This window comes from Pristiophorus japonicus, chromosome 11, assembly GCF_044704955.1.
Source record: "Pristiophorus japonicus isolate sPriJap1 chromosome 11, sPriJap1.hap1, whole genome shotgun sequence".
Taxonomy (NCBI): Eukaryota; Metazoa; Chordata; class Chondrichthyes; family Pristiophoridae; genus Pristiophorus; species Pristiophorus japonicus.
In genome coordinates this window covers 191,620,493-191,648,453 of record NC_091987.1, presented here as the reverse complement: position 1 = coordinate 191,648,453, position 27,961 = coordinate 191,620,493, and the positions used below count along the sequence as shown (strand labels likewise).

The 27,961-nt window shown below is 44.8% G+C and overlaps 1 protein-coding gene across 1 annotated transcript in view; it reads left to right on the top strand.

The window, feature by feature from the left end:
• The first annotated feature begins 12,751 nt into the window (after nucleotides 1-12,751).
• The window catches only part of LOC139276413 (potassium-transporting ATPase alpha chain 2-like), a 65,631-nt gene continuing 50,421 nt past the window's right edge, over nucleotides 12,752-27,961 (top strand). Inside the window, exons 1-7 of the mRNA XM_070894369.1 lie at nucleotides 12,752-12,832; nucleotides 13,405-13,539; nucleotides 14,368-14,485; nucleotides 15,557-15,825; nucleotides 17,884-18,082; nucleotides 24,888-24,997; nucleotides 26,428-26,562. Coding sequence (XP_070750470.1) covers nucleotides 12,803-12,832; nucleotides 13,405-13,539; nucleotides 14,368-14,485; nucleotides 15,557-15,825; nucleotides 17,884-18,082; nucleotides 24,888-24,997; nucleotides 26,428-26,562 — 996 coding nt within the window. The 5' untranslated portion in view covers nucleotides 12,752-12,802. The remainder of the gene's footprint in view (nucleotides 12,833-13,404; nucleotides 13,540-14,367; nucleotides 14,486-15,556; nucleotides 15,826-17,883; nucleotides 18,083-24,887; nucleotides 24,998-26,427; nucleotides 26,563-27,961) is intronic.

Sequence of the window (27,961 nt, the reverse complement as noted above, 5' to 3'; positions counted from 1 at the left end):
TTTTGTGATTGTTTGGGGGGGATTTTTTTTTCCCTCCCGAGGCCTCTCTCGGAGCACTCCTGGCCCTGCATTTAGTTGGCGAGGTTCCAAGTTTTGCGCCCGAAAGTTGTACAACGGCTCCCTTGGTGCCCCTGGCGCAGGGCTCAGATGGCAAAAGTTTGTCCACACAGCGCAAATGTTACCCGGGCGGTAACTTTCCTGCCCCACCTCCATTTTCGCCCCGAAAACAACAAAACCGAAAATCCAGCCATATGCCTCTATTTATGAAGCCCAGGATCCCGTGTTCTATAAAGGTTCATCATTACAATTGTTACAATTTTTCTCAACATTTTTTATTAAACTGGTTTTACTCTCAAAAGTTTCACAGCAGTTCCCTTAATAAACCTATAATCTGGAAGCTATACTTTCACTGTAATTTGCCCTTAGTATGATCCGAGGAATTTATATAAAAGGTATTACATGGAAACAGACCACTTAGCCCAACCAGTCCATGCCATCATTTACAATCCACGTGAGCAAACATTTACCCACTCTATTCCCATATCCTTTCAAACCCCTTTCCATCATCATTAACAGTCACCATACTCACATTGACATGTAACTGAATGAAACTGATGCTTGGATTACCACACTGACTTTGGAATGGAAAAGTGACAAACTCGGATCAGATTTACTTATACTTACAAAATACTCCCTGAAAGAGTATTTTTGGATCTAAAAAAATATTTGAGGATGATTGGAAAAAATTGTGTCCCTGAATGGCAAATTGCTCTTGTTTTTATTCTCTCATATCACTTTTAGTATTGTATTGATTAGTATTGTATTGATTAGTATTGAATTGATTTGAAGTGTATTGATTAGTATTTTATTGATTAGTATTGTATTGATTTGAAGTGTAATCTGATTTTCATAATGTTATCCACACGCACGGAGCAGAACAGAGTACTTCATCTGACACGATTTGAGAACATGGAAGATGCTGCTAAACTAGGATTAGTAAAATGATCTTAGCAGTAGTCCTTCGGTCTTCAAGACTATGGATTACAGAAGTTTCTGATAATTTCTAAGCTTGTCACTTCTATTATAGAAATATTGGAAGACAGGAGAAGCGCAGTCTGGCCATCGTGAGCTATTCTATAACTTGAGAATAATTGTATTGCACTTTACACTGAGACTGATTCCAATCATCGGCAACTCTCAGTGTGTACATTTGTTGGCAAAATGCAGCTAAACAACGATTAGAAATCGACTCAGGAACATAGCCGTTCCTGTCACAAATAATGTTCAATTAATGGAGAAGTATTGGAAAACAGAATTGTAACTGAAATGTTGCTCAATAAAGTGTAAAAATCTCAATATTGGAAAAGGAAATGATGGAAGCTCCAGTTGTTGATATTTTGCATATTCCTTTTTTTCAGCAAGACCACAAACTTTCTGCTAAAGATCTGGTAAAAAAATATGAAACCAACCTTGTAAAAGTGAGTACACTTAGCTTCGCAACTCAATCTTTAGTCTTCACTGCAAGGCATTTCCACAAAGAAAATCATTACTTTTAAGACTAGCTGGTTAGATATGATTAACTAAGAACATATGTTTTCTTACAGTCCACTCTTAATAAATCAAAGGTGCATCTACGCAAAATTGAACTATCCAATAATTTGAATTAAGCAACTTAAATAATGAAATTTATGGCTAACAAATTGATCAGACATTGAATTAAGCAACTTTGAATTAAGGGTAGGCTATTGATTTTCTGGCTTCTGTGAAAGCAAAGGAATTATTTTGAGTCATATGAAATTTCAATTTTGCAACATTGAAGCCAATAGAATAAAAACAGTGAAGGTCTAGCCAGCATCGCAGAATGGTGTAGCTGTTCTGGACAAAAATTGTTCTCTTCAGATCAGTTCATTTAAATTCATATTTCTTTGTGTCAGATTTGTACAGACTTTGGTATTATATACGACCAGGCATAGGCCATTCAGCCCCTTAAGCCTGTTCTGCTATTTACTCAGATCATGGCTGACCTGTTAGCAGCAACCTCAAAAATATCAACCAAATCTCTCAGACATGATCTACCTTTGACTCTCTTTGATCAGCCCATATTTGTTCGAGATGCACTGCAGCAACTCGCCAAGGCTTCTTCGACAGCACCTCCCAAACTCGCAACCTCTACCACGTGGAACGACAAGGGCAGCAGGTGCATGGGAACACCACCACCTCCACGTTCCCCTCCAAGTCACACACCATCCTGACTTGGAAATATATCGCCGTTCCTTCATCGTCGCTGGGTCAAAAACCTGGAATTCCCTCCCGAACAGCACTGTGGGAGGACCTTCACCACACGGACTGCAGCGGTTCAAGACAGCGGCTCACCACCATCTTCTCAAGGACAATTAGGGATGGGCAATAAATGCTGGCCTTGCCAGAGATGCCCACATCTCAGGAAGGAATAAAAAAAATGTTCAGTTACTGTGTCTGATGCTAGATTTCACTAACCTCCCAAAAACTGATGATGAACTCACAGGTCTGTACTTTCCTGGTTGCTTCCTCGTTTATGGCTTAAGAAATCGCAATTTTCCAATCAAAAGGCAGAATTCCCGAATATAGAGAGCTTTGGAAAATTATGACTAAAGCATTTGCAATTTCCGCACTTATATTTGGTCATTAGTTAACCTGTTTAAGGTTTATAAAACATTTTCTAAACAACAGAAATGATTGAGATTATTTTGAAATGCGAAGTATGGAGCTAACTGACTTTATATCCACACTTCATTAAATTATTTGTGGGTCAGTGACCGAGTTACTGAGGCCGTTGCTAAATACAACAGTTTGCAGTGTGAATGTCAACCTAAGGAACAAGCTTTTTAACCTATTAGAAATGTGAGTTAATTGGTAATTTTACAGTTGTACGTACTTACCGTGGGAATACTAGTATGGCATTTAATGTCCCAGTTATTCAACATGCTCAGTGCTGACAAGAGCATAAGGAGTAGGAGTAGGTCATACAGCCCCTCGTGTCTGCTCTGCCATTCAATAAGTTTATGGCTGATCTTCAACCTCAACTCCACTTTCCTACCCGATCTTCATATAAATCTATCTATCTCAGTCTTGAATATACTCAATGATGCAGCAGCTACAGCCCTTTATGGTAGAGAATTCCAAAGATTCACAACCCTCTGAGTGAAGAAATTCCTCCTCATCTCTGTCTTAAATGGCCGACCCTTTATCCTGAGACTGTGCCCCCTAGTTCTAGACACTCCAGCCAGGGGAAACAGCCTCTGAGCATCTACCCTGTCAATCTCCCTCAGAATATTATATCTTTCAATGCGTTCATACCTCATTCTTCTTAAAGTCCAGAGCCTATAGGCCCAATCTACTCAATCTCTCCTCGTAGGACAACCCTCTCTTCCCAGGAATGAGGCTGTACAATCTTTCGAGTAATGTCTTTACTTTCTTTTCTTGCCATTCTTTCTCTGCCGGTTTTTTGCCTCTACTCCTCTCCTGAAGGCATCGACTTGTTTCTGAGGTACGTTTCCCTGGGTGCTCTCCCATGCACGAGCTCTGACAGTGAGTGGCAGCGGGCTGTTGGAATCATTACTGCCCAGGCTGATCTGACATCCACAAATGGATGCTTGCAGTGGAGATCCCTGGATTGCAACCAGAAGAGAAACCCTGGCTGATTTTCCCCATCTCAACTCCGCGGTTTTGAGGCCCATTTTAGCACTCAGTTCACCATCTGATATCAACTGACTCAGCATAGCTCTGCGATTGAACGGATCGATCTGGTTTGTGTAGCTCAGCTTCTTGATGGCTAGACTCACTGGGCTGGAGTTTCATGGGGAGGGTGGGGGGGCTCCGATGTGGACGGGTAGCGCGCGGGAGTAAGGCAGGGCCTGATTTGCATCTGAAGCCTGTTTCCCACTTTCAGCCTGCCAGATGGAGAGGCTGGCTGGATCTGTGCAGGTAGGCTTGCGGTACTAGGCCACACCAGAGGAGGCAGGGAAGGGATTGGGTGAGTGCCGTTGCCATCCTTCGGAGGATAGGGGATGTCATGTATGTAACACCACTGTATTATTGTACACACTTGACCTTGATGCACACCTTGACCACAAGAGGTGCACTTGTGGGAGACTGCCCCATACCTGGGCACCCAGGTATATAAAGGGAGGTCCCACGCAGGGTCAGGTTGTCTTAGTGTTGTAAATAAAGAGTGAAGGTCTGTGTGTGACCTTGTCCCCAGGATGTGCCTCATGTGGTTTCATACTATAGAGTAAGGACTTTACAGTGGCGACGAGAAACAGGAATTCACGACCCACAAGAATGGCCACTGGTAGCACAGAAGAACGGTACTGTTTTGTGGAAGATTGGGACGATTTTGTTGAGAAGTTTCAGCAGAGTTTTGTTACGAAGGAATGGCTGGGGGTTGCAGCGGCTGACAAGTGCAGGGCTCACCTCCTGACCAGCTGCGGACCAAAGACTTACACACTCATGAAGGACTTACTAGCACCCGAAAAGCCAGCGGACAAAATCTTTGAGGAGCTCAGCAAGTTAATTGGGAAGCACCTCAAACCGACGAGCAGTGTACACGTGGCCCGACACAGATTCTACACCCACAGACGCCATGAAGGACAGAGCATACCGGACTTCGTAGCGGACCTTCGGCATTTGGCCAGCCTCTGTAAGTTCACAGGCGCCTGTAGGGGGGAAATGCTAAGGGACGACTTTATCGAGGGCATCGGTCATGCGGGAATTTTCCGTAAATTAATTGAGACCAAGGATTTGACCTTGGAAGCGGCGGCGTTGATGGCTCAAACTTTCATGGCGGGGGAGGAAGAGACGAAAATGATATACGCGCGCAATTCTGCCCCCAGTACGGCGATGGATCAGGGCGTTAGTATTATTAATGCGACTCAGCGCTCTGCAAGCAGGCAGGGGCAGTCCGTCAACCCCCAGGCAGCCATAGACCCAAGAGTAGGTTTTCCACAGAGACAATGGCAGGCTGAATGGACATTTACGCCATCACACTGGATAATGCGGCCCGGGATGGGGCCATTGACACCCACTAATCGGGTACTTAAGAGCAGTCAAAGGGACATTCAGAGCAGAATACCTGGCCATAGTCCTTTCATTCTCAACAATGGAAACTTTAACTCCTGCTGGAGGTGTGGGGGTAAACACTCAGCCAGATCTTGCAGATTCCAACAGTTTGTCTGCAGAAACTGCAATCTCAGTGGCCATTTAGCTCAAATGTGCAGGAAGCCTGCAAGTAGACTAATATATGAGGCGGATGAACCAGAAGAGGGTTCTTTGAGGCAGGATGACTTTTGGGGCAAATCGATGGACGCCGAGGTTCAGCGGGTCCATGTGGCGAATAGTCACAGTGCATACACCAGAACGCCACCAATGATGATGAGGGTTTTATTAAACGGCATCCCAATATGCATGGAGCTGGACACGGGGGCCAGTCAGTCACTCATGGGCGTTGAGCAATTTGAGAAACTATGGCCCATCAAAGCCAGTAGACCCAAACTAGAACGCATTGAGACTTAATTACGGACGTACACTAAAGAGTATTCCGGTGCTAGGCAGCAATGTTGGCTGTCACACACAATGGACTAGTGAATTGGCTGCCGCTCTGGATTGTCCCAGGCAATGGTCCCGCACTGTTGGGGAGGAGCTGGTTAGCCGAGATGAACTGGAAATGGGGGGATGTCCACACAATGTCGTCTGTGGAGCGAAGTTCATGCTCACAAGTCCTACAACAATTTGATTCACTATTTCAACCTGGTGTCGGGACTTTCAAAGGCACTAAAGTAGCGATACACATCACCCCGGACGCCAGGCCAGTGCATCACAAAACCAGAGCAGTGCCGTATGTGATGCGTGAAAAAATCGAGAGCGAGTTGGACCGGCTGTTGAGAGAGGGCATCATCTCGCCCGTTGAATTCAGTGATGGGTGAGCCCCATCGTTCCCGTCCTAAAAGCGGATGGTTTTGTCAGGATCTGTGGCGACTACAAGGCCACCATCAATCGGGTGTCCCTACAAGATCAATACCCACTCCCGAGAGCGGAGGACCCTTTCACCACACTGGCAGGTGGCAAGCTGTTCACCAAGTTGGACCTCACTTCAGCCTATATGACTCAGGAATTGGCCGACGAATCTAAACTACTGACCACCATCACCACGCACAAGTGACTGTTCGTTTATAACAGGTGCCCGTTTGGCATTCGGTCAGCGGCCGCGATTTTTCAAAGAAACATGGAAAGCCTGGTTAAATCCATACCTGGAACAATCGTATTCCAGGACGACATCCTCATCACGGGTCGAGACACCGAGGAACACCTCCACAACCTGGAGGAGGTGCTACGCCGACTGGACCGGGTAGGCCTGCGACTCAAGAAGTCTAAATGTGTGTTCTTAGCTTCTGAGGTTGAATTTCTGGGCAGGAGGATTTCTGCAGATGGGATTCGGCCTACCGAATCCAAAACAGGCGATTCGACGAGCACCCAGGCACTGCAACACATCGGAGTTGCGTTCATTCCTGGGACTGTTGAACTATTTCGGGAACTTTCTGCCGAACTTGAGCACGTTGTTGGAGCCGCTACATGTGCTCCTGCAAATGGGTTGCGATTGGTTTTGGGGAGACTGTCAGGAACAGGCTTTCGATCGGGCGCGGAACTTACTTTGTTCTAACAAATTGTTGACTTTGTACGACCCCTGAAAAAAATTGGTTCTGACATGTGATGCATCGTTTTATGGGGTTGGGTGCGTGTTGCAGCAGGGCAATGCTGAGGGTCAATTGCAACCTGTGGCTTATGCCTCCAGGTTACTCTCTCAAGCTGAACGGGGATATGGCATGGTTGAGAAAGAAGCGCTTGCATGTGTCTATGGCGTGAGAAAAATGCATCAGTACCTCTTTGGTAGGAATTTTGAATTAGAGACAGCCCACAAGCCATTAACGTCCCTGTTGTCAGACAGCAAGGCTATCAACGCCAACGCATCAGCTCGCATACAGTGATGGGCCCTCACGCTGGCTGCTTATAACTACACAATTCGGCACTGGCCCGGCACCGAAAATTGCGCAGACGCGCTCAGCAGGCTTCCGCTAGCCACCACTGAGAGGGCAGCGGAGCAAAGCGCTGAGATGGTCATGGCTGTCGATACCTTTGACAGTGCAGGCTCCCCCGTCACAGCCCACCAGATCAAAATCTGGACAAACAGAGACCCCCTCCTATCCCTGATTAAGAAATCTGTTCTGACTGGGGATTGGACGCCCGCACACGGAGCATGCCCTGAGGAGGTCAGACCATTCCACAGACGGATGGATGAGCTCTCCATCCAGGCCGACTGCCTACTATGGGGCAGCTGGGTAGTTATGCCCCAGAAGGGGAGGAAGGCATTCATCAGGGAACTCCACAGCGAGCACCCAGGCATCGTGCTGATGAAGGCCATTGTCCGGTCACACGTTTGGTGGCCTGGAATTGATTCAGACCTGGAACACTGTGTTCGCAGGTGCACGATGTGTGCCCAGCTGGGTAATGCCCCCAGGGAGGCCCCGCTCAGCCCGTGGCCCTGGCCCACCAGGCCATGGTCACGCATTCATGTAGACTACGCGGACCCGTTCATGGGAAAGGTGTTTCTCATTGTGGTGGACGCTTACTCGAAATGGATCGAGTGCATCATTTTGAATTCATGCACGACATCCACCAACGTGGAAAGCCTACATGCGATCTTCACAAACCATGGCTTGCCGGACATCCTGGTTAGTGATAATGGCCCATGTTTCACAAGCTATGAATTCCGGGAGCTCATGTCGGGTAATGGCATCAACCACGTCAGGACAGCGCCGATCAAGCCGGCCTCCAATGGCCAGGTGGAATGTGCGGTTCAAATCATTAAGCAAGGCATGCTCAGGATCCAAGGACCCTCCCTACAATGCCGCCTATCGCGCCTCCTGCTGGCCTATAGATCCCGACCGCACTCGCTCACGGGGGTCCCGCCCTCTGGCTACTAATGAAACGGACACTCAAAACTCAGTTGTCTCTTATTCACCCAGTCCTGACCGACATTGTTGAGGGCAAGCGCCAGTCCCAAAACGAGTACCATGACTGCAATTTAAGGGGGAGGTGTATAGAAATAAATGATCCCATATTTGTCCTCAATCACGCCATGGGGCCCTAATAGCTTGAGGGTACTGTAATAGACAAAGAGGGGAATGGGGCCATTGTGGTAAAACTCAACAATGGTCAGATATGCTGCAAGCAATCTGGACCAAGTAAAAAAAAAAAGGTTCAGCACCGACACGAAGGAACCTGAAGAAGACCATGAGTTGGAACTCACACCACTGCCAGTGAACGAGCAACAAGAGCAATCAGCAGAATGCACAGTCCCTGCGGTCAGCCCGGACAGGCCAGAATCACCACAGGTGGAGCGTAGACCACCTGAAAAACGAAATCTATGATCCCAATAAGACTTTGGGGGGGAGGTGATGTCATGTATGTAACACCACTGTATTACTGTACACACTTGACCTTGATACATACCTTGACCACAAGAGGTGCACTTGTGGGAGACTGCCCCATACCTGGGCACCCAGGTATATAAAGGGAGGTCCCACGCAGGGTCAGGTTGTCTTAGTGCTGTAAATAAAGAGTGAAGGTCTGTGTGTGACTTTGTCCCCAGGATGTGCCTTGTGTGGTTTCATACTAAAGAGTAAGGACTTTACAGGGGAAGGGTGGAGAAGGAAGACCGGGGTCTCCGGAGGATCGGGGGGCAAAGGAAGATCGTGGGCATCTCATGATGATCCAGTCGGGTGGGGGGGGAAGGGGCGGGGTGAGGGGAAGGGTAGAGAGGATCAGAGCTGGCTACTGGAGGATCAGGGCCGGCCTCAGGATCATCAGCGGGTGGGTCCGAGAAGGTGATCAGAGGCCTTGTGTGGAGGTCTCCAATCGCAGGAGCGGGTGGGCTAGGCAGGGACCCTGGATCCAGGAGTATAAAGGCACTTCCCTCCTGAATGCAGCAGTCCTCGCCTTCCAGCCTCATTAACATATTGAAATTGATGTCCCGCCTCCTGGCAGTAGGTTGGCTTATCGCCCCTGGCCCGCTCCCCCGTTCCACCTCCGTTAAAACTGAAAGTGTGTTTGGGTTGGAGATGGGTTCAGGTTGGGAATCCAATTTTTAACAATTTGACGACCACCACACTCCAAATCCACCAGTTGTTTTAGGTTAAAATTCCTCACACTGAATCATAGAAACAACAGGAAAGCATTTTGTATAATTATCATCAGCAAGCAAAATTTTAAGCTTGAATTCTAAAGTTTAAAAGAGCTTGCACGGAATAATGATGGAAAAAATATGGCCAGTGAGCAGTGCATTGTACCTGAAGTTAAATATCTTTTGGACCTCTGCTAAAAAGCAGTATGATTGGGCAGTGTAAAGGTAGCACCTGGTTGTACTGCTCTTGGACATGCTATTGATGCTGCCCAGCTTGGGTTATGAAGTTAGTGTTCCTTACATTTACACCATAATCAATTTTTACAATGTGTTGATTCCTCATAAAGAACATTTCAAGTCCAAACATGCCTTTCTGGCACTGTTTGTGCAGAATATTTTTGAGAATTCACGTTCGAGCTATAGTTCAGGAGCTCATGGTCCTTCCATCTACAATTATCTCTAGGCTTCGCTGTTTAATCTTGGCTTCCTGCCAATGTCAACGTTCAAACTCAGGCTTTAGAACAGAGTTCTCATTGATCGTCAATTGAAGAAAATAACAATTGTTAATAGAAGGAAGTTACTGACCAACTTCCTTTTACCAATATATATTGTCAGTTGTGGCTCAGTGGGTCAGAAGGTTGTGGGTTCAAGTCTCACTCCAGGGACTTCAGCACAAAAATCCACTCGAGTTCAGTGCTAAGGGAGTGCTGCACTGTGGGAGGTGCAGTCTTTCAGATGACGTTAAACCGAGGCTCGGTCTGCTCAGGTGGACATAAAAGAGAGTGGTGAACCTGTGGAATTCTCTACCACAGAAAGTAGTTGAGGCCAATTCACTAAATATATTCAAAAGGGAGTTAGATGAAGTCCTTACTACTAGGGGGATCAAGGGGTATGGCGAGAAAGCAGGAAGGGGGTACTGAAGTTGCATGTTCAGTCATGAACTTATTGAATGGCGGTGCAGGCTAGAAGGGCTGAATGGCCTACTCCTGCACCTATTTTCTATGTTTCTATGTTTCTATGTTTCTATCCCATGACAGTATATCGAAGAAGAGCAGGGGAATTATCCCCCGTGTCCTGGCCAATATTTATCCCTCAATCAACATAACAAAAAAAAAGAAACACATTATCTGGTCATTATCACATTGTTTTTTGTGGGAGCTTGCTGTGTGTAAATTGGCTGCCGCGTTGCCCTTTCAACAGTGACTACACTTCAAAAGTACTTCATTGGCTGTAAAGCGCTTTGGGACGTCCGGTGGTTGTGAAAGGCACTATATAAATGAAGCTCTTTCTTTCTTAACTGTAAATACTTCTTTAAGGGCCATGTCAGACTAATCAAATGAGCTTATCCATGGTTCTTTAGATCCTTTTGACTACTGTCACTTGTGGTATGAGGTTGGTAGGACATTTAGTCGGGATTTGAGGGTAAATGTTTTCACTCAGAGTGTGGTGGGGGTCTCGAACTCACTGTCTGAAAGGGTGGTCGAGGCAGAAACCCTCACCACATTTAAAAAGTACTTGGATATTCACTTGAAGTGCCGAAACATACGGGGCTACGGACCAAGAGCTGGAAAGTGGGATTAGGCTGGATAGCTCTTTGTTGGCCGGCATGGACATGATGGGCCGAATGGCCTCCTTATGTACTGTAAATTTCTATGAACAAGTACTGTATTACTTTTGTAGCACTTTAACGGTTTTGTTACAGGGTCTGACCAGTAAAAGAGCGGCAGAGATCCTGGCTCGGGATGGTCCCAATGTGCTCACACCTCCCAAACGCACCCCGAAGATTGTCAAGTTCTTGAAGCATATGATTGGTGGTTTCTCCCTTCTGCTTTGGGTCGGGGCTGGACTTTGCTGGATTGCTTATGCTATTCAGTCAGCAGAAGGCAACCCCACGGCCAAAGACAATGTAAGTGATAACTACATACCAAGACTTTCTGTGTAAAACTGAGAAGTGACTCTGCACTGACTTCACCAGAAAGGTTAACGGCCTAGGAATTTGACCACCTAGCACTCATACTTTTGGTGCTAAACGGCCTCCAATATGGTGGGCAGGAAGTGTACACACATTCTGAGCCGAAAATCCGCCGCCCACCATATTGATAAAGGCCAAAAAATAGGTGTGCATTGCCCACGCCTGAAACAGGTGTTGTTAGGCCCTTTGCACATGTAAATAAGGGTCTTAAAGCCTGTGAGCCCCCCACTGCAAGATTGGTTTGCCCTGAAGCAGTCGGCTTGCCCCACTCCCGATTGCATCCCTCTCTCTCCTGATCGCTCCTAATATCCCATTTGTTCTCTGTCCCTTTCCCGGCTTCCCCCTTTCATCACTTACCTGATGGTCGCAGCGGCCTGATCATCACTCTCGCGTCACTGGCGAGTTACCTGTTATTGTCCGCAGTTCACCGGCTCGATGGAAATGAGGCCCAAGGCCTAATGTCCGGTGCGCCTCGGACCGCACCATTCAGGTACAGGGATCAATCCTTGGTAATGGGTAATGGTAGCATAGTGGTTATGTCATTGGTAATCCAGAGACCTAGACTAATGATCTGGAAACGTGAGTTCAAATCTCACCACAACAGCTGGGGAATTTAAATTCAGTTAATTGAATAAAAGCTGGAATAAAAAACCTAGTATCAGTAATGGGTTGTAACTATCTCATTCACTAATGTGCTTTAGGGAAGGAAATCTACTGTCCTTACCCGGTCTGACCTATACGTGACTTCGGACCCACAGCAATGCATTGACTCTTAACTGCCCTCTGAAATGGTGGTTCACAGCCACCTTCTGAAGGATAATTAGGGATGGGCAATAAATGCTGGCCTTGGCAGCGACACCCACATTTCGAGAATAAAGAAAAGAAATGGGTATGCCCAAATCTCTAGGCCAACCTGTCTTTTCAGATTCTGGTGGACTTATTGTACAGGTCCAGCATTAATCTGCATTTCAGTTTGTACTGTAATTTATTTTATGAGTTGACATGGGTGAATACTATCATCCATATAATATTACAAAGTATCATTCTTTTAGTTAAAAATGCAATATTCAAAAGTTAGCATGACAACAACCAGACCTTGTGGCTTTATTGAGAGGTGCTGCATTATCACAATTAGAAAGCATTGTGCAATGAGGGTCTGTATCAAGACCCTGACACTTTGTGCGCCCGTACACCTGAGGTTGCAGGGAACTGAACTATGGTCCAAGGAAGAGGAATACAGTTGGAGCATTGAGTCATGGCAGAAGGCAGTGAACTTGTAGCTCAATTGAATGAGATGTGAGTCGGAAGAAGTTCCAGAAATATGTAAGTGGGTTTGAATAGAGGACAAGTAGCTGAGTGGATCAAGATGGGGGCGGGGGGAATGGAAACATCAAAGCATTCGGACTTAAAATAAAAACCACAATTTGATTTAATTAAATTTCTAATATATTTAGCAGAGAAAGAACGAGTAAAATCAAACCTTTAGTTCCATGAAACTGGAATACTGTTGGGTAACAGTTTTGTGTTCTCAGTTGTATTTAGGTGTTGTACTTGCTGGAGTTGTCATCCTCACCGGCTGCTTTGCCTACTACCAAGAAGCGAAGAGTTCCAATATCATGGCGAGCTTCCAGAAGATGGTTGCCCAGGTGTGCGATGTCATTTATGAATTAGTTATTGATGGTATCTTTGGCAGTTTGAGAACAAGAACCTAGAAGTAAAAAGCTGACCACAGTAACAGTGACCACGAAGCTGTCGGACTGTCATTAAATACCCAACTGGTTCACAAATGCCCTTCCAGGGAAGGAAACCTGCCGACCTTTACTTGGTCTGGCCTATATGTGACTCCAGTCCCACAACAAGGTGGTTGACTCTTAATTCTCACTAAAGTTGCTGAGTAAGCTTCTCAGTTGTCGCACAACTGCTACTAGAAGTTCAAGGAGAAGGCCCCCACCACCTTCTCAGGACAACTCGGGATGGTCCATAAATGGCGGACATGCCAGCAATGCCCACATCCCATAGAACGAATGACAACTTTTTGAAAAAGGATAGTATGCGACTTGGAGGGGAACTTCGATACTCATCTCGGTCCTGTTTCGGTCCTGAACCAACATCTAACACAATGCATTTTAAATCTGCACAGAAGTGAAAAACGGTTACAGTTAGAACAATAAAATCTGGTGGAATTAACTTAGTTACAATGTTGAATGTTTTATTCCAGCAAGCCCTAGTTATTAGAGATGGTGAGAAGCAACTGATTACAGCAGATAAACTGGTTGTTGGTGACATTGTGGAGATTAAAGGTGGTGATCGAATTCCAGCAGACCTCCGACTCCTTTCTTCCCAGGGTTGCAAGGTAGAACATCTATTATTGTAGATTAACAGGTAGTCCGGCACTTAAAGAGAGTACAATACTATCTTTGAAACTAATTTATTTCAATATGGACACCTCCTACATTTCAGATGGCTGAAAAATACTTTTTTTGCTGACTTTTGCTACCTTTAATATAGAACATATGTTTACCTTTAACATACATTTTCAGTTGTATTTCTTTGTTCTTCAGTTTCCCCAATGCTATCAATCGTTCTCTGGTTGAGAAGATAATCAGCCAATCCGCACCCAGCTAGTTATCATCAGCTATCAAATGCTGTGCAAGAGTAGCCCAGATAGTTAGTCTTATTTTTCCCTAGCTTCCCATGTGGAATTTTCCCACCTTCCCTGCTATTTCAACAGTGACAATCAACACAAATTAATTCTGTTCAGCAGAAAATTCTTTGAAGGGAAAGAAAAGTCTAAATTTCAAGGCACACATTTCTTAACTACTGTACTATATCATTTTTAAGACCTGCACTGACATTTTATAGGATTACACAGCACAGAAGGTGGAGATTCATCACATCATGCCTGTGCTGGCTCTGTGAAAGAGCTACCAACTAGTCCCACTCCCTCGCTCATTCCCCCCATAGCCCTGCACATTTTTCGTATTTAAGTCACGATCAAATTCCCTTTTGAAAATTACTATTGAATCTGCTTCCACCACCCTTTCAGGCAGTGCATTCCAGGTCAATTTTATTTAAAATAATATTTAACATTAATTTTAAATAATCCAGATTATTTTACTAGAAAATACAAATTTGAATGTAATTCTGATTAAGATATCATTGATTTGTTGCCTCTTGGAAGGTGGATAACTCCAGCCTGACCGGTGAGTCTGAACCACAATCTCGCTCCGCTGAATATACACACGAGAACCCACTTGAAACAAAGAACATTGGGTTCTACTCCACCACCTGTCTTGAAGGTAGGCAACAGCTAGAAATAAATGCGCTTTGATGTTTGTTTCTTTCGTATACTTTTCCCAACTTTCCCCTGTGCAGCTGAAGTCGCTAATCACACTGGGATACGATTCCAATGGCCTTAACATTACTTTGCCCAAGTGGCATTCTTCTTGTGTGCGCCTGCAGAGTGAATGAATGTCGGCTGTTCATTGGAAAGTGACCCCACAGCTGAGATTGATCAAAATTATAATGGCCCGGATTTTCTGGAACTTATGACTGCATGAATGCCCTGCAAGTTCCGGGTTTCCGTATGCGATGCACATGCGCGGAAACCTGGAAGTTTCTGCTTGGCAGGTCGTACGAATCCACAGGAAAAGGACATTCGCTGGCACTGGGTTGGACTTTTTGCCCAACTACTGCCCACAAAACTCTGGTAAAAGCAGGCCGCCTTTTACCAATGTTGGGGTTTAAATATTAAAATAATTATTAAAACTTTTAAAATTAGTTTCAGTTATTTTTGGCCCCTTTGCAAATGTTTACATTTATTTTATAAAAATTTAATTTTTGTTTTAAATGTTTAATTAAATCGTATTTTAATAAATTTTGAACATGTGATGAATTCTTTTTATTTAAGCGGGGTGAAAATGTGTTTATTAGGGGATTCCTATTATGCTTATGGGGATTCCATAAGGAAACGGATTCCCCGTAAGCATGATGGGGATCCCCCTTTTTGATTGGTTGGGCTGACGCATGTGATCCCAGGGATGTTTGCGATCCACATGTGCCCCTGGGATACGTGGGCCTTTATTAAATTTAAGTCCCAGCGCCGAAGATATCAGCAGACCGTGACTTTAGTATGTTAATTAGGCCCCAGTCTGCCTTTTGTGGGAGCTGTGTCCATGGCTCAATTTTAATATTTAAAAGGGTGGGAATGGGGTCGGGTTGCCCGATCATGATATTTTCGCCCCCCCACTCACCCCCGACCCTCACCTATCACGGGGGGATTAAAATCGAGGCCAAATTGCAACCAAAGATATCGTCCCAAAAATGCACCTGATAGTAAAAAAAAAAAATGTTTTCTTTGATTTCCAAAGGCACCGCTACTGGCATGGTGATCAAAACAGGAGATCAAACTGCCATTGGAGGAATTGCATCTCTTGCTTTAGGCGTACAAAATGAGAAGACTCCCATTGCTATCGAGATCGAACACTTTGTCCATATTGTCACTGGATTAGCTGTGACTGTCGGAGTAATCTTTTTCATCATTGCGCTGTCTCTGGGGTACAAGTTACTGGATTCCATCATCTTCCTGATTGGCATCATTGTTGCTAACGTGCCTGAAGGCCTCCTGGCCACCCTGACCGTAAGTTCAACGCATCCATACACGGCCTCGCTCTTTGTCTCCCTCGGGCCTTTTGGAACTTTATTACCTATGGCACTTGAAGCTCTGGGGGGGGGGGGGGAAAAGATCACGGGATGGTAGTGAGGTGGTGGGGATTTTAACTTTGGCACAAAATGGGCGCCAGTTCAACGGTTTCCGATGGTGCGCTGGCATGTAGGGCTTGTAGGGAGAGGGGAAGGAAAGTGGATCCTGGGTGGGTGGGGTAAGACGGGCCGATGGTGGGACAAAACATTTTTGCGGGGGCCAGGAGAAGTGATGCCTCTGGCTCAACAAAAATCGGAAAAATCAAAACTATAACTTCCCTGAGTGGCCTCCAAATGGTCCCTTTGAAGACTGTTGATTCGGCCACTCAATGCCCTGTACAACTGACATGGGACGAGCACACTCGGAGCATGCTCTGCCCATTTGCACATTAAAATTGGGTTAGGGTCCTGCAGGCGATGTCGGACTCTGATTTGCATATTTAAACAGCTCCCCCTCCCATCCATTTTGAGCGCCCATTTAAAGATCTGCCTGCAAAGTGAATCAGCCCAGCAGATTTTCCTTTGCCAGTCAGCCATTTCTCGGTGAAGAATGGACGATAGCAGTTCGAAATCACCCCCTCCCCCAGCAGTATCATAACTGAACCAAATTAAGTGATTATTCTGAATTTATTATCAATAATTTAAAAAACCTCTGCTCGTGAGTAATAATCCATGTATCCTGCCACGTGCTTACCAACTTGCCCACATTTCCGTTATTTGTTTGTGGTTAGTGATTTACAGTTGCCTTGACAACCACAATAGGAGCTTTTGCCCGAGGCAGACGGATTGAATTAATGGGCAGGTATCACATACCAGTCCTAGAATCCTGATGAGGAAGCATGCACGTCCTTTGCCGACAAGCTGCAATATAGGGGCCTTGAATCTATCCCAGTGGTTACCATGCTGTCCAGCACTGACCCCACCAGAGTAGCCTCAGCCTCTCAGGCCTTGGCCACAGCCACGTCCTTGATAAAGGGGCCAATCCATCATTGGAGCCTCAATGCAGTGTGGGCTAACATTAGCTTTAGTCGGTCCTCTGAGAGGGTAATTTGTCCAGGAAATTTGAAGGAGATGGAGCATGAGGTGAAGAGCCTCATCCATGTCAAACGTTTTCAGAGTTGGTACATTTTGCAACTTTTGAAATGCTGGGCTCTGAAATGTAATTGTGGAATACAATGTGTTCGTCTCAGATTCTTATTGCTGCTAAAAGAGCATAGTGTGGAATTTCAGAGCCATGAATTAACTAACCCCAGCTGTAATTTCGGAATTCCTGGTATGTTTATTTCATCAATGTGATAATGCTTTCCCTGAAAATGTAATATTCTTCTTTAGTTATTACATTTCATCCAATTAGAATCAGTTGTTATTTGAAAGAAAGAAACTTGCATTTCTATAGCGACTTTCACAACCACCAGACGTCCCAAAGCGCTTTGCAGCCAATGAAGTACTTTTGCTGTATAGTCTCTGTAGTAATGTGAGTAATGCGGCAGCCAATTTGCACACAGTAAGCTCCCACAAACAGCAATGCGGTAATGACCAGATAATCTGTTTTAGTGATGTGGTTTGCGGGATAAATATTAGCCAGGACACTGGGGATAACTCCCCTACTCTTCTTCGAAATAGTGCCATTAGATTTTTTACATCCACTTGAGGGAGCACTCCCCTGCTCTTCTTTGAAATAGTGCCATGGGATCTTTTACGTCCACCTTGAGAGAGCAGACGAGGCCTTGATTCAACATCTTATCCGAAAGACGGCACCTGCGACAGTGCAGCACTTCCTTGGCACTGGAGTGTCAGCCAAGGTTTATGTGCTCAAGTCCCTGTGGGACTTGAGCCCACAACCTTCTGACCCAGAGGCAAGAGTGCTACCCACTGAGCCACGGCTGACAGTAAATATATTTAGAATGATTTAATGACATGGTTTCAAATCTCTATCACACATTGATATGACCTTGCAATCAAAAATATATGTTCACCTTTGTCCTTGTGTTCACAGGTTAGTCTCACCCTGACTGCCAAAAGAATGGCCAAGAAGAACTGCCTGGTAAAGAACTTGGAGGCTGTCGAGACTCTGGGCTCCACATCTGTAATCTGCTCTGATAAAACAGGAACACTTACCCAGAATCGAATGACTGTAGCACACTTGTGGTTTGATAATCGAAACTACACAGCAGATACCAGTGAGGAACAGTCAGGTACTGGAAACATGTGACTGAATCTGTGCCTATATTGTCCTAATGACACCGATTCTGATCCAACATCCTAACTTTAGATCAGAGAAGAGTTGCAGTTATTGGCCAGGAATTTGCCCCTTTGAAACCGACCACAGCTTCAGGATGTTGTGCTGCGCATCCTAATGCGGAAATCCTGAAGTTGTGGTCAGTCATTCACTAATCCGACACTGGCTGCATTGTGGCTCCTGCCCACAGCCGGCAATCTGTGTAATCTGTCAAATCAGTAAAACCGACGAAAACCATGGGCTCTTCCACGGTAAAATCGCTGTTAAATACCCCATTAAAAGCTAGACCATTTTGGATTAAGTGTAACTGGGATTTTAACAGTTAAACAAATCTTATAGCCCTGAAAAACTAATTTTAATTTTGTGGAGTGTCAAATTAATGAATTTTATTAAAAATTAACATTGTGAAAAATCTTTAAAAATATTTTTTTTCTATTTTTGTTAAAGTTTGTTCACTTTTATTTCAGATTTACCTTTTCTCCATGAGAGAGCCCCGATCTTTGTTTTGTTCTGTATAACATATTTAAAAAGTTAGAATCAAAGGCGTGTGTTCACTTCCTGGTTCTCGGCCTGTGAGAATTCTGCATTCTGATTGGCTGCTTAGTCAGCTTGTTGTTGTCACGGCAGCTCGCGTTAGGGATTCCCCATTAACTTACGCTGATCTCAGATGCACGTCGGAAAAGCTGAACTTCTCGCCACAGAAATCGCGAGACCTTTTATAGAAAGTTTACTTCGGGGCCAGTGGTTCACCGCTGACCACAAATTACGGGCCATTATGTATTTTTGGCTTACCATTCTTTTTGAGTAAATAGCTGACAAACAATTGGCCAAAGAATATGTGCAGTCATTTCGATCTCTTGTGTTGTCGCTTTTTACTAGGATAACTGTTTGAACTCTGATTTATTTCAAACATAAAGAGGATTTAATTTTCCAGCGTACACTATTTTTAGTGTACTGGGTAATGTGTTTGTGTTGTTATCTTAATGCAGTCATTAACTCGCTTATTTGCAACTGTTAAAGTAGCACAGACAAGGAGTTTAGTGCAAATGTGTTTATCAGTGTCACTAAAATTAACCGCCGCCTATCCCCAGAATTTATTCTATGGAATAACTTTTCATTTATTACATCACGAATAGTCTTTTCCTGCCTTTGCTGGTCATTCCCAGCCCCTGAAGAGCAAGTGGAGTACATAAGAACATAAGAACATAAGAATTAGGAACAGGAGTAGGCCATCTAGCCCCTCGAGCCTGCTCCGCCATTCAACAAGATCATGGCATCATGGCTGATCTGGCCGTGGACTCAGCTCCACTTACCCGCCCGCTCCCCGTAACCCTTCATTGCCTTATTGGTTAAAAATCTATCTATCTGTGACTTGAATACATTCAATGAGCTAGCCTCAACTGCTTCCTTGGGCAGAGAATTCCACAGATTCACAACCCTCTGTGAGAAGAAATTCCTACTCAACTCGGTTTTAAATTGGCTCCCCCGTATTTTGAGGTTGTGCCCCCTAGTTCTAGTCTCCCCGACCAGTGGAAACAACCTCTCTGCCTCTATCTTGTCTATCCCTTTCATTATTTTAAATGTTTCCATAAGAGCCCCCCTCATTCTTCTGAACTCCAACGAGTAAAGACCCAGTCTACTCAATCTATCATCATAAGGTAACCCCCTCATCTCCGGAATCAGCCTCGTGAATCGTCTCTGTACCCCCTCCAAAGCTAGTATATCCTTCCTGAAGTAAGGTGACCAAAACTGCACGCAGTACTCCAGGTGCGGCCTCACCAATACCCTATACAGTTGCAGAAGGACCTCCCTGCTTTTGTATTCCATCCCTCTCGCAATGAAGGCCAACATTCCATTCGCCTTCCTGATTACCTGCTGCACCTGCAAACTAACTTTTTGGGATTCATGCACAAGGACCCCCAGGTCTCTCTGCACCGCAGCATGTTGTAATTTCTCCCCATTCAAATAATATTCCCTTTTACTGTTTTTTATCCCAAGGTGGGTGACCTCACACTTTCCGACATTGTATGCCATCTGCCAAACATTAGCCCATTCGCTTAACCTATCTAAATCTCTTTGCAGCCTTTCTGTGTCCTCTACACAACCCGCTTTCCCACTAATTTGCAAATTTTGATACACTACACTCTGTCCCCTCTTCCAGGTCATCTATGTATATTGTAAACAGTTGTGGTCCCAGCACCGATCCCTGTGGCACACCACTAACCACCGATTTCCAACCCGAAAAGGACCCATTTATCCCGACTCTCTGCTTTCTGTTAGCCAGCCAATTCTCTATCCATGCTAATACATTTCCTCTGATTTCGCGTACGCTTATCTTCTGCAGTAACCTTTTGTGTGGCACCTTATCGAATGCCTTTTGAAAATCTAAATACACCACATCCATCGGTACACCTCTATCCACCATGCTCGTTATATCCTCAAAGAATTCCAGTAAATTAGTTAAACACGATTTCCCTTTCATGAATCCATGTTGCGTCTGCTTGATTGCACTATTCCTATCTAGATGTCCCGCTATTTCTTCCTTAATGATAGTTTCAAGCATTTTCCCCACTACAGATGTTAAACTAACTGGCCTATAGTTACCTTCCTTTTGTCTGCCCCCTTTTTTAAACAGAGGCGTTACATTAGCTGCTTTCCAATCCGCTGGTACCTCCCCAGAGTCCAGAGAATTTTGGTAGATTATAACGAATGCATCTGCTATAACTTCTGCCATCTCTTTTAATACCCTGGGATGCATTTCATCAGGACCAGGGGACTTGTCTAGCTTGAGTCCCATTAGCCTGCCCAGCACTACCCCCCTAGTGATAGCGATTGTCTCAAGTTCCTCCCTTCCCACATTCCTGTGACCAGCAATTTTTGGCATGGTTTTTGTGTCTTCCACTGTGAAGACCGAAGCAAAATAATTGTTTAAGGTCTCAGCCATTTCCATATTTCCCATTATTAAATCCCCCTTCTCATCTTCTAAGGGACCAACATTTACTTTAGTCACTCTTTTCCGTTTTATATATCTGTAAAAGCGTTTACTATCCGTTTTTAAGTTTTGCGCAAATTTACCTTCGTAATCTATCTTTCTTTTCTTTATTGCTTTCTTAGTCATTCTTTGCTGTCGTTTAAAATTTTCCCAATCTTCTATTTTCCCACTAACCTTGGCCACCTTATACGCATTGGTTTTTAATTTGATACTCTCCTTTATTTCCTTGGTTATCCACGGCTGGTTATCCCTTCTCTTACCGCCCTTCTTTTTCACTGGAATATATTTTTGTTGAGCACTATGAAAGAGCTCCTTAAAAGTCCTCCACTGTTCCTCAATTGTGCCACCGTTTAGTCTGTGTTTCCAGTCTACTTTAGCAACTCTGCCCTCATCCCACTATAGCCCCTTTGTTTAAGCATAGTACGCTCGTTTGAGACACTATTTCCTCATCCTCAATCTGTATTACAAATTCAACCATACTGTGATCACTCATTCCGAGAGGATCTTTTATTAGGAGATCGTTTATTATTCCTCCCTCATTACACAGGACCAGATCTAAGATAGCTTGCTCCCTTATCGGTTCTGTAACATACTGCTCTAAGAAACAATCCCGTATGCATTCTATGAATTCCTCCTCCAGGCTACCCCGTGCGATTTGATTTTATCAATCGATATGTAGGTTAAAATCCCCCATGATTACTGCCATTCCTTTTTCACATACCTCCATTATTCCCTTGATTATTGCCCTCCCCACCGTGAAGTTATTATTTGGGGGCCTATAAACTACACCCACCAGTGACTGTTTCCCCTTAATATCTCTAATCTCCACCCACAATGATTCAACATTTTGTTCATTGGAGCCAATATCGTCTCTCACAACTGCCCTGACATCATCCTTTATTAACAGAGCTACCCCACCTCCTTTCCCTTCTTGTCTATCTTTCCGAATCGTCAGATACCCCTGTATGTTTAATTCCCAGTCTTGGCCACCCTGAAATGGCCACCAAATCATACCCATTTGTAATGATTTGTGCCGTTAACTCATTTACTTTATTTCGAATGCTGCGTGCGTTTTGGTAGAGTATTTTAATACTAGTTTTTAAACCATGATTTTTAGTTTTGACCCCTCCTGCAGCCCCTTTATATTCAGTGGCCCTTTTTGTTTTTTGCCTTGGGTTTCTCTGCCCTCCACTTTTACTCATCTCCTTTCTGTCTTTTGCTTTTGTCTCCTTTTTGTTTCCCTCTGTCTCCCTGCATTGGTTCCCATCCCCCTGCCATATTAGTTTAACTCTTCCCCAACAGCACGAGCAAACACTCCCCCTAGGACATTGGTTCCGGTCCTGCCTAGGTGCAGACCGTCCGGTTTGTACTGGTCCCACCTCCCCCAGAACCGGTTCCAAAGCCCCAGGAATTTGAATCCCTCCCTGCTGCACCACTGCTCAAGCCACTTATTCATCTGCGCTATCCTGCGATTCCTACTCTGACTAGCACGTGGCTCTGGTAGCAATCCTGAGATTACTGCTTTTGAGGTCCTACGTTTTAATTTAGCTCCTAGCTCCTTAAATTCGTCTTGTAGGACCTCATCCCTTTTTTTAACCGATATCGTTGGTACCAATGTGCACCACGACAACTGGCTGTTCACCTTCCCTTTTCAGAATGTCCTGCACCCGCTCCGAGACATTCTTGACCCTTGCACCAGGGAGGCAACATACCATCCTGGGGTCTCGGTTGCGGCCGCAGAAACGCCTATCTATTCCCCTTACAATCGAATCCCCTATCACTATCGCTCTCCCACTCTTTTTCCTGCCCTCCTGTGCAGCAGAGCCAGTCACGGTGCCATGAACTTGGCTGCTCTGCCCTCCCCTGATGAGTCATCCCCCTCAACAGTACTCAAAACGGTGTATCTGTTTTGCAGGGGGATGACTGCAGGGGACCTCTGCACTACCTTCCTTGCACTGCTCTTCCTGCTGGTCTTCCATTCCGTAGCTGGCTGGGGACCCTTCATCTGTGGTAAGACCAGCTCGCTACATGTGCTACTCACGTCATTCTCAGCATCGTGGATGCTCCAGAGTGAATCCACCCTCAACTCCAATTCCGCAACGCGCACCGTCAGGAGCTGGAGGCGGACACACTTCCCGCACACGTAGTCGTCAGGGACACCGGAAGTGTCCCTGAGTTCCCACATGGTACAGGAGGAGCATATCATGTGACCGAGCTCTCCTGCCATGACTTAACCCTTAGATACACTTAAATTGGCAACAACAATGTTAAAGTTTACTCACTGTGATAGAAGAGAAAAAAGAAAAACTACTCACCAATCCAGCCAATCACTTACCCCCTTGGCTGTGACGTCACCTTTCTGTTTCTTTCTACTTCTTTTTTGCCTTCTCCCTGTAGCTGCACCGGCTCGCCTCTCCACGCACCTCCTCGACGCTGCTCCCGACTCAGCGACGCACCGCCCGACCTCGCAGCCTTTTATAGGCCTCTCCTCGCACCTCCTTGACGCTGCTCCTGACTGCCACCGACGCTGGGCCCCGGACTCCCTGCTGTGTCTTTTATAGGCCTCTCCACGCACCTCCTCTACACTGCTCCCGACTGCCGCCGTACTGACCAGTACAGTCCAGTACTGACACCAATATCCATTGTAGTGTAGCAGATTCACTGTCTGTGCAGCTGTCTCTCAGTCTCTCTACTCCACCACTCCAGTACCTTCAGTCATCCCAGACCCAGCTCCCCACCTTCAAAAGGCTCCTCAAAATCTATCTTTTCAACCTTGCCTTTGACTATCTCTGCCAACTTTCCTCCCAATTCTTAATCGGTTTCCAATTTCTCTCTCTCTCTTGCAAAGCATCGTGGGACATTTTGTCATGTTAAAGATGCTAAATAAATGGGGCTGCCACTTCAAGGTACAGCGCGTGCTGGAGAGCGACGGCTGTGAAGAAGGCGACTGGATTGGACGTCAGCAAGGTCCAGGTCGCTGATTGGAGCGTGGGCAGGTACAGCAGGAGCGGCGGGGTTGGGTGCAGGAGCGGCGAGTGATCGTGGAGCGACACGATTGGGGCCCAGGAGAGGCAAGAGTTTGGGGCCCAGAAGAGCCGAGGGCCCAGGGGCAGCACGGGCCAGCCCGCACTGCGATATGTGTGTGCACTAGGTGCGTGCAGCAGAGCTGGTTTCCAGTCGTCTTGGTTAACCCTTGCCACTGGATCAAGACCTAGCTCTATCAAGCCCGTGTGGTGGCTGGTGTGCAATGGCCACCACACGTTAAAAAAATCCATGCACAGGCATCTTCCACCCTTCAGTATATAGTTTGGGACCAAGAATGTCAGGTCCCTCATTGAAACACCTGTGAACTCATCCCTTTTTGGTGTGGAAGTGGGTCATCCTCGATACGAGGGACTGCCTAATACTACACTTAAAAAGTAAATTGCCTGAGGTCATGAAAGGCGCTATATAAATGCAAGATGTTTCTTTTTTTTAATACTCTAAAAAGCTGAGGCTGGCTGAATACATTCAGACTAGCAACTGTCATTTTTCTTAGTCTGTTTTCTTTCTTCTGATATTGGAGTCGTCTCCCAGTGTGAGCAACTCAGCATTGAGTGGGGTGTAAATGTGTAGCATGTACACCAAGGGCACATCTCTAGTTAGGGTTCCTCAGTAGTTTGGAATAGTTGCAGTTTGCGTAATTTGTTCTTCTGCTGTACCACCATAAGTGAATGTAAAACTCGAAAGAATCACTGATGTACAAGTAGCTTATTGTATTCATTCGCAGCTCAGAGCTTCGACCAAACATCACAAACGTGGACCGCTCTGGCTAAGGTTATAGCACTCTGTAATCGAGCAGAATTCAAAGCAGGGCAGCAGGATGTCCTAATCATGAAGGTACGGCTGAGTGAACTATTTTTTTCCAAGAAACTTTTTACCTAATTTATTAGCTGGCTTTTTTTTTAGCGTCAATCAGACATGAGGTGGTAACAACAAAGCTCCATTGCTGAAGCTATGGGAATGAATGGAGCTTGCTGATGAGAGGGAAATGTCAGAGATGTAGAGGGGAAATTGCAGGCACATGGAGAGGAAGGAAATCAAAAATGCAAGGAGCTGGGTGAGGTAAAGGATGCATTAAATGGCAAACATTTAGATCATTCCTAATGACTCAGAAACTTTGTGCTTGATGGACACTAAGCCCTTGGAAAGCACCCGACCGCCAGCAGTCATTTGACATTTAAATTGAAAATGTGATTTTTTTTTTTAAACTAATTCATTGAATAATATATTTTTTAGTATTAAGAATGTTTAATACATTAGGGTGGTCTTTTCTAATTTAAAATCACAGTTACAGGGTCTTCAAAATCTTCACTGCGGGGTAATGTTCTCCTGTTAGTAAAAATGTAGACATGCGATTAAAGCAGAGAACATCACTTTATCGTGGAAACATAGCACCGGCTTCTCTGTGGGCTGATAGATCCATCAAACATGGATATCTGGTTAATTCGAGTAGAGTGAAAGTCAAATGTGGGTGGAAGAGTAGAGGCGGGGGGGGGGGGGGCGTCACACAAAATTACAAGCTAAGTACAGGTAAAGGATGTCACACCGTTTACCTCACGAACGTAGGGAAACAACGTACAATCTCATAATCCAACTGCATCTCAGATTTTCAGCTCCGTTTCCCTACCTGGTAGAACATTCCCAAATGTTGATCATTTTTTTGTGTAATGTGCTTTTCAGACATAGATCCTAAATTAATTTCTCACTAATTATAGCCTACGTCCCCTTGTCCTACTGTTATACCTTATCTTCAGTAACTCACTCCGTTTACTGTTTTTGTATACAGTTTAATATCTTATATACTTTGACAAAGTTCTTTCTCAGTCACCTTCGTTCAAGGCTAAAGAGCCCCAATTTCTTCAGTCTTTCATCATAGCTCAATTCTTTGGTTGCTCAATGACTGCATCACTGCTGAGGCACAGATGTTTTATCTTGTGGCTTGGACACAGTACAATGGACTGGAAAGTTTCAGCATGACCTCTTCTGGCTTGCACTTTACTGATTTAGCAGTACAGTTCAGCATTCTAAGTGTGCTATTTGCCACATCTATCTCCCACTAAATGTGGCTTTATGACTCATTAGCAGTTTAAAGCTTCAAGAAAGCGTCTTCAATGCCAGCAATAAAAGCATAAGCCAGTGGTGGACAGGACTGAATTGTTGCCCCAGCACAATGATCTGTTAATGTATCTTTGCCATAAAATTTGATGACCTTTCTTTGAAGAAGCGTTGGTTTACTCAAAATGATATTTTGCTTTTTGTGTACACAGAGAGAGGTGGTTGGAGATGCCTCAGAAAATGCTCTTCTGAAGTTCTCTGAAACTGTTTTTGGTAATGTGATGGAATTCAGAAATGAGAATTTAAAAATATTTGAGATACCATTCAATTCTACCAATAAGTTTCAGGTACGGTACAATTTTAACAGGAGAGTATGATTTTGTTAAATTTCCAGGTCTCTGTCAGAATTGCTCATAAATACAGGGATGTCACAGATCAGTAATAGGATTGAAGTACATCTCTGACCCGTTTTTCTGACCACCGTTAGTTGTTAAGAACGAAAGAAAGAAGAAACTTTAATTTATATAGTGCCTTTCACAATCTGTGAATCAGAATTCTTCACAGCCAATGAAGTACTGGCATTCCCTCTGTGGACGCAACCCGAAATTGCATACAATATCGCGACCATTTTGGTGATGTCAACTTATGCCCAAGTAAACTCCCAATCTCATTAGAATACGCCAAATCTCAAAATAGGGTATAAATCAGTGTAATCAATCGGGGTCCAAGGAAAGCATTGAACCCATACCATATATTATTTTTTTATGTATGAAAATGTAAGTTTCAACTTATTTAACCATCATTCATGTACATCTGACACAACATGTATAAGAACCTGCTAGCATGTGACTTCTTCTGATGGTATGAAAATGCATTAAAAGAAACAGAAAATATAAAGTTGTTCTCAGTGAGGATAATTTTTTTTAAAAGCTGAAGAAATTGCAGAGGAACGACTTTCTTTCCTGCTGGTCCTGAAAATCTAGCTTCAATATGAAGCCACCCTCTGAACAAGTACAATGGGAAGGTAGTCACATTTGAGATTTGGGGACATGGCCAGTTTTGTGGGCGGAGATTTGTTCAGGTGGAGGGTTTTATGGATGGCCATAAAAGATCGAGGAGTCTTTTGGCGTGCTGTACTTACCCACGTAACTCACTTATGCCCAAAATTCTGAAGTCTTTTAATCTGATCTATATAAAGGCAGCTTTCTGGAGACATGTCATATTGAATCTCAAACTTGCCACAGAGATGACAGCAACCATGGGCGTCATGAAGAAGTAATTCTTGTCACCAGGGCGATGATCACAAGACATCAGGCACTAAAATATTCAGTGGCAAGCTTGGTGGCGTTTGAAAAATAAAATGCTTGGTTTCCAGGTTTAATAATATAAAAAAAAATGTAATTTACACTATAAAGGTAGAGATAATAAGGGTAGAGATTGGTTATGGCCTGTTTTCAAAAGCATAACCAATTGTGCTCGGTTGACCTGTGGTTCATCCTAAATTGGGCCTCGGGCATTATCTCAATACTTTCCGAAGAGATCAATTTATGGCCACTTTCCTCGCTAACAGCTGCCATCGGGTCAGTCTGCGGGTGTGGGGTGGGGGGGTGCATGGGGCGGTGGGGGTGGTTGCCAAAGGACAGTGTGAAGGGGAATCAGCCAATGGCTGGCAGTTGCTCCTCCTGGCTCTATATTAAACCTTCGATGAGGTGTTAAACCGAGGCCCCATCTGTTCTCACAGGTGCA